Source organism: Coregonus lavaretus (genome assembly GCF_964263955.1).
Source record: "Coregonus lavaretus genome assembly, chromosome: 38".
Lineage (NCBI taxonomy): Eukaryota > Metazoa > Chordata > Actinopteri > Salmoniformes > Salmonidae > Coregonus > Coregonus lavaretus.
The window spans coordinates 7,890,566-7,909,732 of record NC_140025.1 but is presented as its reverse complement, the minus strand read 5'-3'; the positions used below and the strand labels follow the sequence as shown (position 1 = coordinate 7,909,732).

The 19,167-nt window shown below is 41.9% G+C and overlaps 1 protein-coding gene across 1 annotated transcript in view; it reads right to left on the bottom strand.

Annotated features, from left to right (window-relative positions):
- LOC311112495 (low-density lipoprotein receptor-related protein 1B-like) overlaps positions 1–19,167 on the bottom strand; it is a gene marked incomplete at both ends in the record, with an annotated part of 90,612 nt that overhangs the window by 43,827 nt on the left and 27,618 nt on the right. The window contains 14 exons of the mRNA XM_084155629.1: positions 2,948–3,138; positions 3,456–3,620; positions 4,449–4,529; positions 6,746–6,862; positions 7,897–8,022; positions 8,393–8,545; positions 8,814–8,936; positions 11,971–12,160; positions 12,355–12,574; positions 13,727–13,907; positions 14,722–14,958; positions 15,542–15,685; positions 16,176–16,362; positions 18,183–18,405. Of these exons, the coding sequence (XP_084011755.1) occupies positions 2,948–3,138; positions 3,456–3,620; positions 4,449–4,529; positions 6,746–6,862; positions 7,897–8,022; positions 8,393–8,545; positions 8,814–8,936; positions 11,971–12,160; positions 12,355–12,574; positions 13,727–13,907; positions 14,722–14,958; positions 15,542–15,685; positions 16,176–16,362; positions 18,183–18,405 (2,338 nt within the window). The remainder of the gene's footprint in view (positions 1–2,947; positions 3,139–3,455; positions 3,621–4,448; positions 4,530–6,745; positions 6,863–7,896; positions 8,023–8,392; positions 8,546–8,813; positions 8,937–11,970; positions 12,161–12,354; positions 12,575–13,726; positions 13,908–14,721; positions 14,959–15,541; positions 15,686–16,175; positions 16,363–18,182; positions 18,406–19,167) is intronic.

Below are 19,167 nucleotides of genomic sequence, written 5' to 3'. Positions count from 1 at the left end.
TGGCCTGTGTGGGGAGAAACGGAGAGCGATGAGGTGATGAGGCAAGGGACAAAATGGCAAAAATCAAATAATTTTGTCCTTATAAGAGATATTGTGAATGATTACAAAACCCACATTTTAACCGTAAATACAGAAATAAGAATTGATTGTCAATTTTCTTGGAGAGAACGGAAACGCTCAGAGAAAAACAGAGAAAATTGTCATAGTGATACCTAAGCCTAAACTGTCAATACAATTGAATTAAGCAATTCTGCTGATTCTAGGTAGTTGGTCAAATGTTTCTATCAAAAGTGACTGGAAATAGAAGATTTTAGAAACAATTGCAGGAAACAGGAAGCAATTATTGGAAGCAGCGAGGTAAAAAGCACAGTCTCAGAGGAATCCTGAAAAGTTGAGGAATAAAAGCACTATAGGCATCAGAAGAAAGTAGTGTATGGTGCTAGCAAAGAGGCAGCCCACCTCAGCTTTAATCTGTGTTATTGATGAGTAAACCCTGGAATAAATCCTGTTTATTTGGTTTGCAATGAGGCCTCACGAAAGGCTATGCCTGTGTCCCAAATGGCACCCTATTCCCTATACAGTGCACTACTTTTGACCATGACCCATAGGGCGCTGGTCAAAAGTAGTGCAGTATATAGGGAATAGGGTGCCATTTGGGACGCCTCCTATATATTTTCAAAGGATATAGTTTGTCAGCCTCAGCGTAAGGCAGTCAGCTTAGTCTGGACAGACACAGTGAATACAGATCAGAGCTGAGTCTGCCAATTATTTCAATTCAAACAACAGTGTGTTGATCTATTGTTGGAGGTATATTCTTTCTGTTCGCTTTTATTTTTGAGTGTTTTGGAGTGTTTTACAAAATACTGAGAATCCAAGCAGGCATCCTAATGAAGCCGTTTCAGAATCCACGCTGACAGACCTATTTTAACAAACCTTACGCAATGGTCAATCTTAGCGCTGGCGGTAATAATCCGTTATAGCCAAGTTCGTTAAATAGCCTGCTCCGTATTTGCTAAATATGTTGAACATTTTTGCAGTCCACATTGTTCTATTTGCATTGCTTCAATATGGAAATACATTGTTAAACATTTTCTATAGCATTCGCACTGATATAGGGGCTAGCCCTACTGTAAATTGCAGTCTGGACATGCCAAACGTAGTCAATAAGCAAGATTTAATTCACTAGGCTATTGATAAATCCTGAAAAGAAAGTGTATAATTCTTATTAAATTCTAATAAAAATTTAACAAGAACTTGTTTTAAATAGGCTATGCCTAAATACACTTACTGGCACAATAACTGCTCCCAGTGGGCATATAATTCAGACAAGGCAATTTAGACGGTTTTACGCACGTCCAAACCTTTCACAGGAGCTGGATAAAGATCCAATATAAAGAGAAAGGGGGACTGTCCACTCACTGTTATACTGCTCGCAAATGTAATGTTTTATAATGTCATGGGACCATCTTAGAGATCATATTTGCACTTCTCCAGAAATAGCAGACGAAATTGCATTGCATTCAGTCATGCACATTCTCACCATAAACCCATGGACAGTGAATCTTTCTAATAAGTTTTGTTTTTAATCAAATTAAACGATCTGTTTTTAAACCAATATTTCTAAATAGGATGGGGTCAGATGCATTATATTATAAATCGCTTCTCTCGTTCCATGGCACTGTGTGCACACTTAGGCCTAAAAGTCTTTAAGCATAACATTCGCACGTCTATACAAAATACTAGGCTCTTGTCAATTGTATCGTTGCTTATCTGCGAAGAAGATTCTCAACAAAAATCTAGACCATTTAAACCCACTTTATTCATAGGCTACTTGGCTAATGGCCATGCTAAAAAAGACGCACCTATGCGATGCTGCTAAACCAGCCTTGAGTAGTGGGAGGGTAGGTTATGCTTGGTTTTTAATCAAATTAAACAAAAAATGGGGAGAAACTAATAGATTCTAAATACGAGATTCACCACCACAAAAGGCACATCTCTCTTCTATTGGCACTGTGCGTCATGGCTGGATGCTTCCGCTCTCAAAAGCCATGCCATTTTCAACTGCGTTACCGTTAAGCTTTTTGTGGATCTTAAAACTCCTTATGACATTTTATAAAATGTTGCATGGTAAGTGAATGATGTGTATTAAGCCTTTTAAAACCATGAGATCAGTGAACTAAGCAAGAGGCTTTTCTCATGTGAATTCTCCACTTTAAGACCAATTATATATAATGCAGTGCACTGTGCAGATGATTCCTATCAACTCCACTGAACTATTGCCCCAATTATATGATCTTATATATACACACACCTCATTCAACTTACTTTGGGAAATCTGAAACTCCTAGGCCGATTTGATTTACCACAACCATGTGGAACTGTTTTAGGAGTCACATAAAGTACCCCAAGTGTTCCCATTTTACTGTCATGCCTACAGCATAAAGTGTAGGAGAAGTCTACAAGATGCACTGCAGGTATCATAAAACGCTCACATTTTAGAGAAGGACATGAAAGGCGCTCTGGATTTTTCTCACAATTGTGTGTGAATGTTAACCCTACAAGGACACAAATTAAGACCATTTGAGGGTAATAACCAGAGATAAATCAAATAAATGTATGTCTATGGTAATAACTCTGAGAGGTCGACATTAAAAACATGGCCGCTCTGGTTCATTTTGGGGACATAGAGTACAGTGCTGTATGCAGAGTACACGTAAAGGAGTTTAGCATGACACAAAACATCTGGAGATGTAGCTGCAGTACCTGAGATTTTACAGGTGAGCTTGGTGTGTGGGTCACAGAAGCTACAGTCCAGATGAAATCTTGATGAAGGCAGCATAGCTGTCTACAGTTAAACATGGGTCTTTAATGATACAGTGTGCACTGCATTAGAGCCACAGATTGTGAAGCTTTCTTTTTCTAAATGTTTTCACAGTAGCTTCAGTACTGTACCTGAGGTTTGACAGGTGAACTTTGCGTGTGGGTCGCACATTCTGCTGGTGCCTTCACAGTCTGCCTCGTCACTCCCGTCCTCGCAGTCCTTGTCCCCGTCACACCTCCAGCGCTCGGGGATACAGGTGCCACCGTCGTCACGGCAATGGAACTCATCTCCGCTGCAGTCATCAGCTGATACAGAGGCTATAGGAGAGACAGAGGTCACAGAGATAAACATACATTTACAAATTTAGAGTTCAGGTAGGGCTCAGCACTTCAGCAAATAAAGTAATTTTTTCTTGGGTAAGGAATATTTTTTACAAAGACAGATATTGTATATCTCAAACCCATATTCCTAAACGCATCCCCTGAAGTGTGATGAATAGCATCCCCATTTCAAAGACTATATTGGGCATATTCCCCGACTCCATTATTCCTTCACAGATCTAAGACTTGAATCCAAAGGGGGCGTGTCCCGTAAGGCAGATAGAAGAGTGAGAAGTTAGTGTGTTCTTCCTCACCTGTCCCAGAGCAGGTGGTGTTCTCATCAGTGTTGTCCCCACAGTCATCGTCCCCGTCACAGGCCCAGTGGTCAGGGATACACTTCCCACTGGCACACTGGAACTGGGCACTGGAACAGGCATGGACACAACCCACCTCGTCACTACCATCCCCACAGTCATCATCTGGGGGAGGTGGAAAAGGGAAAAGGACAGAAGAGAGGGAAAGGATGGAAGAGAGGGGGAAAGGATGGAAGAGAGAGGGAAAGGATGGAAGAGAGGGGGAAAGGATGGAAGAGAGGGGGAAAGGATGGAAGAGAGGGGGGAAGGATGGAAGAGAGGGAAAGGATGGAAGAGAGGGGGAAAGGATGGAAGAGAGGGGGAAAGGATGGAAGAGAGGGGGAAAGGATGGAAGAGAGGGGGAAAGGATGGAAGAGAGAGGAAAAGGATGGAAGAGAGGGGGAACGGATGGAAGAGAGAGGGAAAGGATGGAAGAGAGGGGGAACGGATGGAAGAGAGAGGGAAAGGATGGAAGAGAGAGGGAAAGGATGGAAGAGAGGGGGAAAGGATGGAAGAGAGAGGGAAAGGATGGAAGAGAGGGGGAAAGGATGGAAGAGAGGGAAAGGATGGAAAGAGAGAGGGAAAGGATGGAAAAGAGGGGGAACGGATGGAAGAGAGGGGGAAAGGATGGAAAAGAGGAGGAACGGATGGAAGAGAGGGGGAAAGGATGGAAGAGAGGGGGAAAGGATGGAAGAGAGAGGGAAAGGATGGAAGAGAGAGGGAACGGACATAAGAGAGATTAAGAAACAGTGCTTCTTGAGAGTGCAGTTCCATCCCATAGCATTTTCCCAGTAGGGAAAACTGGTTGAAATGATGTCGTTGCAACCAGATTACAACCAATTCTAGTTGTACACTGGTTGTTGTAATGATGCCATTTTAAATCAGGCAGTTTTTTCCACTGGGGTAGAAAATTGAACTGTAAAAAGAGAGTGTTCACAGAACAATAACACTTACCAGAGTCACAGTGCCATTTCACACTAATGCACCTTCCATTGGAACAGCTGAGCTGTGTGAGGGGCTCACATGTGGGGAAATCTGTCAAGAAAGAAAAAAGAAAAAAACGGTGTTATTGTTGTAATACAAGAGTTTTGGACTTTTCTAACAAAGCACTTTTGATGACAGGAATTGATCAATTATGACTGTCCAGAATCACATAGGCCACTAATGTACAGACTGAATGCCCTGAAAACCTCTGAAACAGTGTGAAACAATATGTTATTATTACACATTAGATGCAGGAGACATTGGCACAGTTGTGTGTGTTGGCGTTGCCTTTGAATTTTGAAGCTACAAAAATGAGAGTGAGCAAAGTGTTTTTCAGAGCAGGCTTAATTTGATTTAAGGAAGCCAAGCAGAAACTGTAATTACTGTGAACACTGTCTGTCTCTGTTTGTACTTGTGAAGTGAAGCAGTTTATAAGTAGCACCAGAGGTAACAGAAAAGTTAAATTCACAGCTATATTTTCTAACAGAAGGTTCAAATTGTTCTTACTGATTGTTTTGCAGACTGTGTTCTACTGCCTGTCTTTCATCTAAAACAAGTGTAGAAGGTGAGATCAGATACTGACTTTACTTTGCTTTAAAAACTCTGTGGTGATGGTGATATACAGTACTGTTAGATGTATCCTCGCCAGAAGAGGGTGTATTTACACTGTGGGATACTTGACCTGGGGAAAGGTCATTTGGGGTTCATGCGCATGTGTCGTGGCTGTCTTTGAACCTGTTTGAACTTGCATTTGTGTCTTCACTGACATTTCCAACCTCTCCCTGACCCAGTCTGCAAAACCTACATGTGTCAAGCAGACCACCATAGCCCCTGTGCCCAAGAACGCCATGGTAACCTTCCTAAATGACTACCACCCCGTAGCACTCACATCTGTAGCCATGAAATGCTTTGAAAGGCTGGTCATGGTTCACATCAACACATTTACATTTTACATTTTAGTCATTTAGCAGACGCTCTTATCCAGAGCGACTTACATTATCTTTTTTTTTTTCATACTGGCCCCCCGTGGGAATTGAACCCACAACCCTGGCGTTGCAAACGCCATGCTCTACATCCCTGCCGGCCATTCCCTCCCCTACCCTGGACGACGCTGGGCCAATTGTGCGCCGCCCCATGGGTCTCCCGGTCGTGGCCGGCTACGACAGAGCCTGGATTCGAACCAGGATCTCTAGTGGCACAGCTTGCACTGCGATGCAGTGCCTTAGACCACTGCGCCACTCAACACCATCCTCCCAGAGAAAAATGTGCAGTTATACAGCTAATTTCCTGCACTTCTACACATTTTGCCATAGGATGGAGAGAAATGTTTTCAGTTTTTAATATGATATCTGAGTGAGAGTGACTAACATGTGGTCCTCTGTAGCTCAGCTGGTAGAGCACGGCGCTTGTAACGCCAAGGTAGTGGGTTCGATCCCCGGGACCACCCATACACAAAAAAACAAACAAAAAAAATGTATGCACGCACGACTGTAAGTCGCTTTGGATAAAAAGCGTCTGCTAAATGGCATATTATTATTATTATTTAACAAAATCAATGGGGGCCCTCCGGTCGGTAATTTGACCATGATTACTACAACTTACCAATATCAAAAATGTTAGCTGAGACGGCTTGATCCAGTTACCAATTCCTTATATACATCTTTGAAAACCCATGCATGCTATTGTTTAAGAGAAGGAAGACAAAATTATCCCTCATGACAGGGAGAGTCCCAGCTATTTCACATTTTAAATATTAAAAGCCTTTGTCTGAGCTGTCTGCTCCAGAGTATGTCAGAGCATGCCCGGAGGTTAGCCTACATGCTAAATTGAATTAACATGATGGGTAGGTAAGACAGAAAAAGATCTGAGAAAAAAGACAATCCTTACACTGGAATGATATAATGCAAAGACAGAAAAAGTTTCAAAAACATTGCGAAGGATTTCTGAAATGTTAGGCTAATGTTGATTTCAATTTAAGTCAACCTATCTAAGTGGAAGGAACCAAAGGAGGAAACAAATTGATTTGTCATAGCTGGAGTGTTAAGAAAAAGCTGGGCTATGCTCCAACGCCCATGCTAACATATCACTAAGAATGCCTTGCCCAATGGATTGCTTCATTCTAAGTAGTATGCCAGTATGAATATCTTTATTTTACCAGGTAGGTTGACTGAGAACACATGCTCATTTACAGCAACGACCTGGGGAATAGTTACAGGGGAGAGGAGGAGGGATGAATAAGCCAATTGGAAACTTGTCCAGAAGCTCACCACAAGAGGCGGTCTCATCAGAGTGGTCCCCACAGTCGTCATCCCTGTCACAGCGCCAGGACTCTGGGATGCATCTCCCGTTGTCACAGGAAAACTGGTCAGCTTGGCATGACCCCGCTGAAAACATCAATAGTAATAATCAGCATTTTATGACATTATTTTATTACACTGAAGTTCCCTCTATAAAAGTTACGTTTTTCTAATCTATTATGCAACATTTACATTGTGTTTTTCATTAGCATTATGATCTCAATAAGTACTTTACAAAAGTGCATTGACTAGGCCTAGGCTATTTCAGTGAGTGAATCCACACCATAATAGTATGGGAAGCTTTCAAGTAATGTCTGATATTTTTCATTTACTGTTCATGTTCTTTGTTTTGTAACAGCAGACCATGTGTGTTGGATGTATTTTCTTTAGTGCTAAAGGGTTCTCACAGGAAAACTGGTCAGCTTGGCATGACCCCGCTGAAAACATCAATTGTAATAATATTCAGCATATTATTACATTATTTTAGTGCTAAAGGGTGATCGCATCTGGATTTGGTTTCTCCGTGACTGGTCGTCCTAGAGAATTGGCTCGCTATCTATTCACAGTAATCTACTTCTCCACAGAGAACAAAAAGTGAACGTGAAAACGTGAAACAAGGATATCGTTCATATAAATCGCCATTTTCTTATGGAATCATCCTATGCATGTTCAGGATCGGCATTGTGTAAACATCTGGCAACTGAAAATACTTTTTAAGGATGCAGTGAAACCAAACTTTTCTCATCTACATCCCCTAACAAAACCCCCATGTCCCCCAGAGGGTCAAGTCTTCTGGATGGAGAAGATGATGAATTATCCCAGTATATAGATACATTAATGATGTGCAGTAGCACAGAGGCCATTGGGAATCTATGACATACGCGTCCCCCACCAACACAGGAAATCATGCAGAAATGCAAGTCTTTTAAGAGTTCTCTTCTCCTCTCTTCGCTCTGAGTATTCTCCAATGGCCTCTGCTCTGACAGAACCTCTCCCAAATGAGTATCTTGTTGGAGAAACTTGGAGATCATCCAAGTTTGTTCTACAACATGGAATCTGTCGGCCGCATCCTGGTCCATATGAGCTAGAAGGGCCTATTAGTAGAGCAGACAGTAGCATACCAGAGCAGGTGAAGTTGGACTCGTCCTCGTTGTTCCCACAGTCATTGGTCCCGTCACAGAGCCACCTCTTGGGGATGCAGCGGTTGTTCAGACACTTGAACTGATCCGCTGGGCAACTACGATTATCTGTAATGATGGGCAAAATTGCTTTGATATTTAGTATTTGATGTGAACTGTCATCAAATCAAATTATATTGATCACATACACATATTTAGCAGATGTTATTGCGGGTGTAGTGAAATGCTTGAGTTCCAACAGTGCAGTACTATCTAACAATATAATGCATTCATATTAACGTATTCATCATAGATACTGGATAGATAGCTAGAAAGTATGACAGAAAAAGTCAGCCTAGCAACTTCATTCTTGCATAGATGATGTGTGTTGTTAATGTCAACTTAATTCATAAATAAATCTGTCTCTGGGACATGTCCTATTCTTCATAACTGCAAAATGATACAGTATATGTTTTCTAACATGCAGAATAAGACCTACAGCAGATGTACGGTTCCTCATCACTTCCGTCCAAACAGTCATGGTCCCCATCACATTTCCAGGAGGCCTGGATACAACGCTGGTTCCTACACTGGAACTCTTCATTCCTACATCTCTGTGGCTCCCCATGGTCCCCTGAATCTCCCAATGTGGCTGCAAGCACACACACATACACACAAGTCCACTTGCTGGCTCACCTTCATACTCTGCAGAACATATTCCTCAAAAGAGCCACAACTGAGGAAACGTTTATTTAATGTTATATGCTGGCATTGAAAATCAATACCGGCATATTGAGTTCGACATGACCATATCTTATCTGCAGTCATTATTACTATTGATTGCCTTGGTTATTGATGTGGAGTGCCAGGCTGAACAGGCCTTTTATGTTTGAGATAAGAGTGTATTTGACATTACTTACAGGAGCAGGTGAGGTTATTCTTGTCCAGGTACTGGTTGTCAGCGCAGGCACACACTCTGCCATCGGGAATGGCCAGACACAGGCTACCGCAGCCACCATTGTTAACCCGACATGCATTGTCACCTAAAGATCAATTAGATAAACCAAAGTAGGCTAAATCAGATAATTCTTGGCAGCTGCAGCCTTTATAATGCAACATATTAGGAAGACAATAACATAACTCATAACTGTAATGCTAGCAGATACACTGCATTCGGAAAGTATTCAGACCCCTTGACTTTTTCCACATTTTGTTACGTTACAGCCTTATTCTAAAATGGATTAAATAAAAACAATTTCTCATCAAGCTACACACAATATCCCATAATGACAAAGCAAAAACAGGTTTTTAGAAATGTTTGCAAATTTATAATAAAATTAACAACAGAAATACCTTATTTACATAATGTCACGCCCTGGCTCTGGGGACTCTAGTATGTTGAGCCAGGGTGTGAGTTTTCATGTGTTTTCCATTCTAGTTTAAGTATTTCTATGTTGGCCAGTGTGGTTCTCAATCAGAGGCAACGAGTGTCAGCTGTTGCTGGTTGTCTCTGATTGGGAACCACATTTAGACAGGCTGTTTTCCCACAGTGGTTGTGGGATCTTGTTCCAGTGTGGTTTGTGTTAGACCGTGGACGTCACGTTATCGTTTGTTGTTTTGTTCGTGAAATCACTAATAAAGAAGTATGTTTGCCTTCAACGCTGCGCCTTGGTCCTCCTCCTTCGACGATCGTGACACATAAGTATTTAGACCCTTTGCTATGAGACTCGAAATTGAGCTCAGGTGCATCCTGTTTCCATTGATCATCCTTGAGATATTTCTACAACTTGATTGGAGTCCACCTGTGGTATTTTCAATTGATTGGACATGATTTGGAAAGGCACAAACCTGTCTATTTTTGATCCCACAGTTGACAGTGCATGTCAGAGCAAAAACCAAGCCATGAGGTTGAAGGAATTGTCCGTAGAGCTCCGAGACAGGATTGTGTCGAGGCACAGATCTGGGGAAGGGTACCAAAACATTTCTGCAGCATTGAAGGTCCCCAAGAACACAGTGGCCTCCATCATTATTAAATGGAAGAAGTTTGGAACCACCAAGACTCTTCTTAGAGCTGGCTGCAAGGCCAAACTGAGCAATCGGGAGAAGGGTCTTGGTCATGGAGGTGACCAAGAAACCGATGGTCACTCTGACAGAGCTCCAGAGTTCATCTGTGGAGATGGGAGAACGTTCTGCAGCACTCAACCAATCAGGCCTTTATGGAAGAGTGGCCAGATGGAAGCCACTCCTCAGTAAAAGGCACATGACAGCCCGCTTGGAGTTTGCCAAAAGACACCTAAAGACTCTCAGACCATGAGAAACAAAATTGATGAAACCTGATGAAACCAAGTTTGAACTCTTTGGCCTGAATGCCAAATGTCACGTCTGGAGGACACCTGGCACCATCCCTATGGTGAAGCATGGTGGTGACAGCATCATGCTGTGGGGATGTTTTTCAGCGGCAGGGACTGGGAGACTAGTCAGGATTGAGGGAAAGATGGAAAGAGCAAAGTACAGAGAGATCCTTGATGAAAACCTGCTACAGAGCGCTCAGGACCTCAGACTGGGGCGAAGGTTCACCTTTCAACAGGACAACGACCCTCAGTACACAGCTAAGACAATGCAGGAGTGGCTTTGGGACAAGTCTCTGAATGTCGTTGAGTGGCCCAGCCAGAGCCCGGAATTGAACCCGATCGAACATCTCTGGAGAGACCTGACAGAGCTTGAGAGGATCTGCAGAGAAGAATGGGAGAAACTCCCCAAATACAGAGGTGACAAGCTTGTAGCGTCATACCCAAGAAGATTTGAGGCTGTAATCGCTGCCAAAGGTGCTTCAACAATGTACTGAGTAAAGGGTCTGAATACTTATGTAAATGTGATATTTCCGTTTTTTGTTTTTAATACATTTGCAAAAGTTACTACGAACCTGTTTTTGCTTTGTCATTATAGGGTATTGTGTATAGATTGATGAGGGAAAAAAATACAATTTAATCAATTTTAGAATAAGGCTGTAACGTAACAAAATGTGGAAAAAGTCAAAGGGTTTGAATACTTTCCGAATGCACTGTATATGATTCTAGTTACAATGACGCTATTATACCAAATACTTTATTCAAAACTTTCATAAAACGGCTTTATGTCTGTATTCCTATTCGCATGCCAGTCAGAGAGACTGTTTACATGACTCAGCCAAAGGCAGAATCATCCAAACCCCGCTGCTATTAAAAGTCTGAGCGACAACATCAACAGATGAAAACGGAACACTGTGTCTGACGGATCGTTTGGCGTCCTCCTTGAAGTAGATGAAACTTTATTTGGAGTGGAGGGATACGAAGAGCGGTAAAAAGGCATGATGAGGTCTGAGGTGAAATAAGGCATATGAAGAAGTTGTGAAGGCTGAGGTAAGTGGCACCCAGCTGAGTTCAGCGTTCCTTTTGGGGTATTGAGAGACAGGACAGACAGGTGCTTCCCTGTGCCAACCAATGACTGTTATCATGACAACCCCAGTGCAGCTGAGTCTGAAAGCATGGCCTGGGGTAACTATAAGTAGCTGTTAAAGGATTAGAGTCGGTGTACATTTGAGGACATCCTCAGCTTAAAATTCTCATTGAGTCAATCATCTCTTTGTTTATGACTCGTCCTCCATGGCTATGAGGTTTGGCTGTTTGAGAAGGGTTGCACCAGACAGACTAAAATATGCCTGACCCCCTACTGTAAGGAGCCTGAGTGCCAGAGTTGTGGCATATAAAATATGCTAAAAGGGAAAAATCCAAAGAGAATCTTATGACTTATTAACTGTCATGCATTTCAAACCCCCTGGCTGGAGCAAAGCCCAAGTTTAGCACTTCAGCCATTTTCAGTGTTGTAATTTCATCGAAGGTCCCCTCAGTTCACCATCTCATCAGGTTTGATGAAAAAAACTGGTTTCACAGGGTTGAGAGACACAGGGATCCTGTACTGTACATAATGATTATTATATATCCACTAGTCTCTGATATATTTATATTCCAAAAAGTGAGCCAGTCTTGTATTTAAATAGTTTTGGTGCATGACAATGATATAGTGTGATCGTGTATTTACCTTGCTGCCTTTGAGCATCGTACACAGATAGCCCAAAAAGAGGGGGTTTCTCACTTCTCATTAGAGCAACCTGCCCTGACTGCAAGTCCAGTTGGAAAATAGAGGCGTTCATGTAATCGGTCCAGAAAACGGAATTCTGGTGCAGGGAAATTCCAAAGGGATGGTTTAATTCTTTGCCGTTATACACCACCTTTGGATAAAATAAACAAAGAACATGTTAGACAATAATTCACAGTTAAAAGCAACTTTTTTGATGGAGTCATGTATTTGCAACCATACAAATATTGAAAATAAATGTACATATTCAAATGTAACTACCGGTATACATATTTGTTGATGGTATAGTCTTAATCAGTAGAAAAGAACACTCACTCATTTACTAACCGTTCTGTGGGTGCCATCGAGGGAGATTTTCTCTATGTGGTCATAATAAGCATCGCACCAGTACATGTTACTGGAGCCATGGTCTAGAGTGAGTCCGTTAGGCCACAGTATGTCTGAAGTGACAAAGTCCTGCCGGTGGGATCCATCCATCCAGGCTTTCTCTATCCTGCCAACACTATCGTTCACCTCGTCCTCCTCCCAGTCTGTCCAGTACATCCAGCTGAAAACCAGAAAATAATGAATTATCAATACGATGGTTTAGCATAGAGAGGTAGATCATTTAGCCCAAATATACACAGAGTATACAAAACATTATGAACACCTGCTCTTTCCATGACATAGGCTGACCAGGTGAATCCAGGTGAAAGCTATGATCCCTTATTGATGTCACTTGTTAAATCCACTTCAAATCAGTGTAGATGAAGGGCAGGAGACAAGTTAAAGAAGGATTTCTAAGCCTTGAGACATGGATTGTATATGTCTGCCATTCAGAGGGTGAATGTGCCTTTGAACGCGGTATGGTAGTAGGTGCCAGGCGCACCGGTTTGTGTCAAGAACTGCAACGCTGCTGGGTTTTTCACGCTCAACAGTTTCCCATGTGTATCAAGAATCATCCACCACCCAAAGGACATCCAGCCAATTTGACACAACTGTGGGAAGCATTGGAGTCAACATGGACCAGCATCCCTGTGGAACGCTTTCTACACCTTGTAGAGTCCATGTCCAGACGAATTGAGGCTGTTCTGAGGGCAAAAAGGTAGGGAGGGGTGGGGTGTAACTCAAACCTGTTTGGTATACTCAGTGTATATACTGTATATTTTTTAAGACATGATACCAAATGTGTGAAAATCAAATCAAATCACTCTAAAGTTCACGAAAAGCAGCAGACACTCTAGGCTGCTCTGACACTGTTAAGCCTGTTATACCAGAGAGCAACACACTACTTACATTTTTTGCCAGAGCAGCAATTCACAGCATTTCAGTCTCCATCTCACCTCTAAGCTCATTCTTATAATTAACTAACCGAAAAGTGTCCAACCTCAGCTCCTTTCCTCAGATGGAGATGTAGGCCGCGATTTAATCCAATCGCGCTTTGTCGGCTATGCACATTTTAAAGGCAATGTTTCAGCATTTGTGGAGACCGCATTCAGGTAAACACTGCATATGTCGTCTCAAGTGAAAATTACCTTTAAATGTCAAGCGTGCTAAAATGTGGATCTACCACTGATAGGATTGATTCCCGGCCAGAGTCAATTTACTCAAAACAGTACCAAAATTGGGTCCTAACATCTTATGTCCAAACCAATATCTACTGAAACGTCACTACATGAGGAGGCCTTATCAGGGTGTCAACTGTAAAATACATTTTCACCTGTGCAGAGGGTCCACCACGATCGCTCTGGGGTGAGACATATCTCCCTCTAACAGAGTTCTCCTGGTTTGTGCAGCTTTCTCCAATCTGGCAACGCTGATTGTTTTCCTGTAGCCGTCATTTGTCCAGTACAAGTTGTTCCCTATCCAGTCCACTGAGATCCCCTCTACGTTATCAAGGTCTAGGTCAGGATGTGAGGGGGAAAAAAAAGAGAATTAAATGCATACAGTACCCTGCTGTTATCCTCTACTTGATTATCCCTGCAGGAGCGTAATCTATCACTGTCTCCAGATCGTCGTTAACGGAATCGAAACCCCAAAGCATTGTTCTAGAATCTACTGTAGCAGATATATTAATCATACACAACACAACAGCCATGCAAAAATAATGCTGCTTACACAGAACGCTTTTGGGTATTAGAGATTGACCTAATTCGGGGACACAACTTTAAGACCTTTCAAAGTATGAATAACCTATGATTCATTTGTGTACAGAGGTGTACAGGTACATGCAAGGTATGTAAAGAAGACGTAGGACTCCTATCCTCACATAATCTCAGAACTAAAATCTTGCGTAACTGCGTCAGATGTTCGATTATGTTCTGGGGGAGATGTATGAGGAAATATACTAACAAGACTAAGTTTCCACCCCCTCTAAATGAAAACTCTCAACCAAAGCATGGGCCAAATGTACCCTACCCTTCCGAAATTTGAAAGATGCGAACACCTGTGAAATTGTGATTTGTCCAAAATATCTGCGCACCGGAACAGAGTTCCTCGTTAGTCGTCGCATCTCACAGTCTGTTGACGGATGCTATGATACAATCCTATGTTACCTGCGTCTGTCCACATTAGTTTAATCCTCACATAACTTGGTTGGCATGATTCTCAATTCATTAACTTAAAGGTGCTATTTTTTGTCAACATCTGGAATATCTCATCTAAAGGTTACTTGAAGTTTTTACCTAACAACCAGAACCATCTGAATGCACTGACCATCTTTGAGGATCGTTTTTCGATTGGTCCCATCCAGTCTTTGTCGGCCAATCAGAAAGCTGGTTGTGTCGGCAAAGTATATGTGGCTGGTCTCTGCATGGAAGCCGATCGCCCGTGGGTTTACAAGATTGTCAATCTGTACCATGTGCTCAGCCTCCGATTTGCTATTCAGGTCCAGGCCTCGGATGACACCAGGTCTCCCTCGTCCGTAGAACAGGAATACCTCATTCACAGGCTCTGCAGAGGGAGGTTATAATGCATTATGAAGAGGGTGCTCATAGGAAGTGTTATGGAGATGACATAAATAAACCATCAGCTACTAATCTTCTTTACCCTGAACACTGCCAGTGTGTAATTAAATTGACATGATTAGCTTTTCTTCCATCCAACACAGGAAATTAAACCATTTGACAAAACATATCCTATCTAAGACGAGGAGAATAAGCTAATTCCAATTACCTAAATTAAAGCAAGAATTAGTTATGCTGATTAGACCTTGTCAAATCAATCAATCAATCCCATTCTCCAAAACGAGTCTGTGCCAAAGCAATGCTTGAGACAAAGTTAACGGGAAGCATTGAAGCTAACCAAAACTAAGACGAATTTGGCTTTTTACAAGTCATTAGTAACATGCAGAGAATGAGATGTTGTTTGGGTTGACTAGATGTGATGTTCAGTAGACCTGACAGAGGAACGCACTAGAACAAAGTTGCAGGCATTTGGTTTGTGGGGCACTGTCACTAATTTTAGAAGTTACTTTGCCCCTGACTGACACTATGACTGTCAAGACATGACATAATATGTCCTAATATGAACTTACTCTTGCAGGATTTGCTGTCACTTCTCAGTACAAAGCCTGTTCGACAGCGACAGGATCTGGATTTGTAACTTCCACTGAGCAGACACATGTGCGAGCATCCTCCTTTTCTTCCAGACGGATCGGGATCACACGCATGAGTCCTGACTGCAGAGAGAGATAGGACATGAGGGTGGATACCACACACGACACACACACACACGCACACACACACACGCACAAACACAGTCTTGCGCATCTAACCTTGTGGGGACATACAATTCAGTCCCATCCAAAATCCTATTTTCCCTAACCCGTACCTTTACCCTAACCTTAACCCAAAAACCTAACCTTAACCCTAACCCTATCTCCTAACCCTAACCCTAATTCTAACCCTAACACTAACCTTAATCCTAAACCCCCTAGAAATAGCATTTTACCTTGTGGGGACCAACAAAATGTCCCCAGTTGGTCAACATTTTCTTGGTTTACTATTCTTGTGGGGACTTCTGGTCCCCACAAGTATAGTTAAACATGTCCATACACACACACACACACACACACACACACACACACACACACACACACACACACACACACACACACACACACACAGCTATCTTCTAAACATGCAAGAAACACTATATTTGCTTTTTACCTGTTGGTTGGGTGAGTTTTTGGTAAACACGTATTCCCACAGAATTCTCAACCGTGGTTACAATTTGAACGTCTGTGACGTTAAATCGATTTATCTGTAAAATGTCCGCTTTTGTTCCTTTAGAGGGCTCGGTGCGAGTTGCAAACAAATAATCTTCAAAGAGTGATAATCCGTGGAGGTGCTCCAACTGGAAGACAAAGAGAGCAGTAGTGACAAGAGGAAGGAGGAGCACAGTTCTATAGAGCAACGATAGGCTATTTTTATGTTTCATTCATCTCATCTTAATCCCCAGGTAAACACATTTGCCCCCAGCTAGCACATAACGTTTCTTAGTGCTTGGTGAGAGCGTGGTTGTCCTATGGTTAATTTACATACAATATTCCAACCACAGGAGGTTGGTGGCACCTTAATTGGGGAAGACGGGCTCGTGGTAATGGCTAGAGCAGAATGAGTGGAATGGTATCAAATACTGTTCCATGTGTTTGATGCTATTCCATTTACTCCATTCCAGCCATTATTATGAGCCGTCCTCCCCTCAGCAGCCTCCACTGATTCCAACAACATTCTTGAAATGGTGCAGGATACCCAGCTAGCACATAACGTTCTGAGAACCATATGTTTCTTAGGTGGGAATTTCTGTACATCAGCATACATTTCCTCATAGTTCTATTTAAAGTAATGTTCTCAAATTGTTCAGAGAATGTGAACAAACAATGTTTTTCTGTGGGAATTTCAATACTTCAGCATAACGTTTTCTACAGGTTTCCTCATGGTTCTATTTAAAGTAATGTTCTCAGAACATTAAGAAAACTTTCCATAAAAACCACAAGAAAACATTAGTAACGTTCAAAGAACGTTCTGAGAATGTTATTTAACATGTACATTCCGTTCTCAGCGTCAACAAAACTCTCTATCCTCTATCTTGTTAAGTGTGTTCAGGTGTGTAATTGGCCACACCTGATCTTAATGAGTGCTTGTTTCCTTTGAAATGGGGTCTGTTTGAATAGACTAAAATGAACAGCTTCGTATGAGTTAAAAAAACATGGCATGCTAGCTCCATCCTGCTCGCACAGTGGAATAATTCCATGGATAGAGAACAGAAGATCATAGGTTTGAATGTCACTGATGCCGTGCCACAATAAAAAATAAATGTTTTTGTATGATTAATGCCTAAGCAAATACATTTCCATGTGTCCTATCTGTGCTTGGAGTTCAAAACAGTTAACCCAAACTAAGCTAGCAGTGTTATTAAAAGTCTTTTTGAAACATGTTCTCAGAACGTTATTTAATAACCTTCAAATAACCTATAATTTACGTTCTCAAAACGTTAATAAAACCTCCCAGGAAAACTTTTAGGGAACCATAGTAAAATGTTCTCAGAACCTTTCTGCAACCTAAAAATGTACGTTCCCAGAAGAGGCAAAATTTTCACTTATGGCTTCGTTCCCAGAACCAATGGGAAACCAAAAATGTCTGTTCCCACAACTTCCAAGGAACCAAATGTGCTAGCTGGGCCTGCTCTTCCGCTCCATTCTAATCCACTGGAAAATGCTGTGGCAAGGGGATACAGCAGCAGTAGCAGGAATGTACAGTGCCATTGGATGCGTCTTTCTCAACCCTATTCCCTCTGTAGTGCACCCCTTTTGACCAGAATAGGATGCCATTTGGGATGTAACCATTGTCTCTACGTAAGCGTTCTAGCACACACAGCTAGATGGCTTCTTCACTTCAAACCCCTGGCAGGTATCCAGGGTCAACACTACATAGTGAACAATCCCAAGAGGGAGGGTGAGAGAAAGTCCACACTCAGCAGAGTATCCACTCCACTCCTTAACAAAAGCGTAGTTCATTTGGACTATCTTATTGAACCCTCACAAAGTACCACTAAAGTGAGACCAACTGGCATGCCCTTTGATAAAATAGTATATGGTTTCTCTGAAACAAAGAATTATTGAACATTGGAAATGGGAAGATCATAGGAGAACAACTGTCACACGCTGTACTTACAGAGCTTTCATGGATAACAGTGTGCCGGTTGCTCCCATTGTAATCCACCACATCGATATAGTCCAGGCCAGCATCTGCCCAGTAGACCAGCTTTCTAACCAGGTCTAGAGTAACAGCTGTGGGCTTCTCTATTCTGTTCTCCACTATCCTGGTTCTGTTGGTGCCGTCCATATTGCACTGTTCCAACTTGGCCGTACCCCCCAAATCCGTAAAGAACATTTTCCTGAAAAGCAAGTTGAATCCCATTGTATAAAACAGTTTTTACAGAATCAAACCACAATTGAGAATCAATGTACAGTAGGCCTACATTTTTGACTACAGATGGAAATTAGCTTTGTTGCTAGCTCCGATACTTTAACATTGTTGAACCTGAAACATTGAGTAATGTGCACTGTCCCATAAACAGTAGGGAAAAGGTGTTGTGGAGAAATCAACTGTGGAATCACAATAGAAACGGTCCCTCCTTGTGATTCTTATTTCACACGCCAGTCACCTACAGAATTTGTCACATGCAATGTTGTGCTGCAAATTAGTGGTTTTCGTTCAACTATATTTGAAAGCTCATTCGAACAGTTAAGTAGTGTTTTGTAATTAAAGAAATCAATGCCACCAATCAGAAAGCTATTCTAGATGCAGTCAACCAAATGCACCATGCCAATGACTTATTTCAGCATCAAGGCTCTTTTCAACATTGAGCTTCAGAACAGAAGTATGTCTGCATGCAGAGTTTACCTTCACCCTTCACTTGTTTTTGATAAGATCCAGTATGATTAATCTATTAAAAATGTATCAACCCTAAAATTACTAATTTGAAACATTTGATTGGTCTATGCAAAACAAATGTATCAGATCAAATCAGACTGAGACAATACCTCTATTCGCTTTTCATTAATTTCTACAATCCAACTCCATTTTAGCACAGCACTATAACACTTAACTACTGTAAGTGAAACCCATTTAAAATACATTAAATCCTTAGATAGTA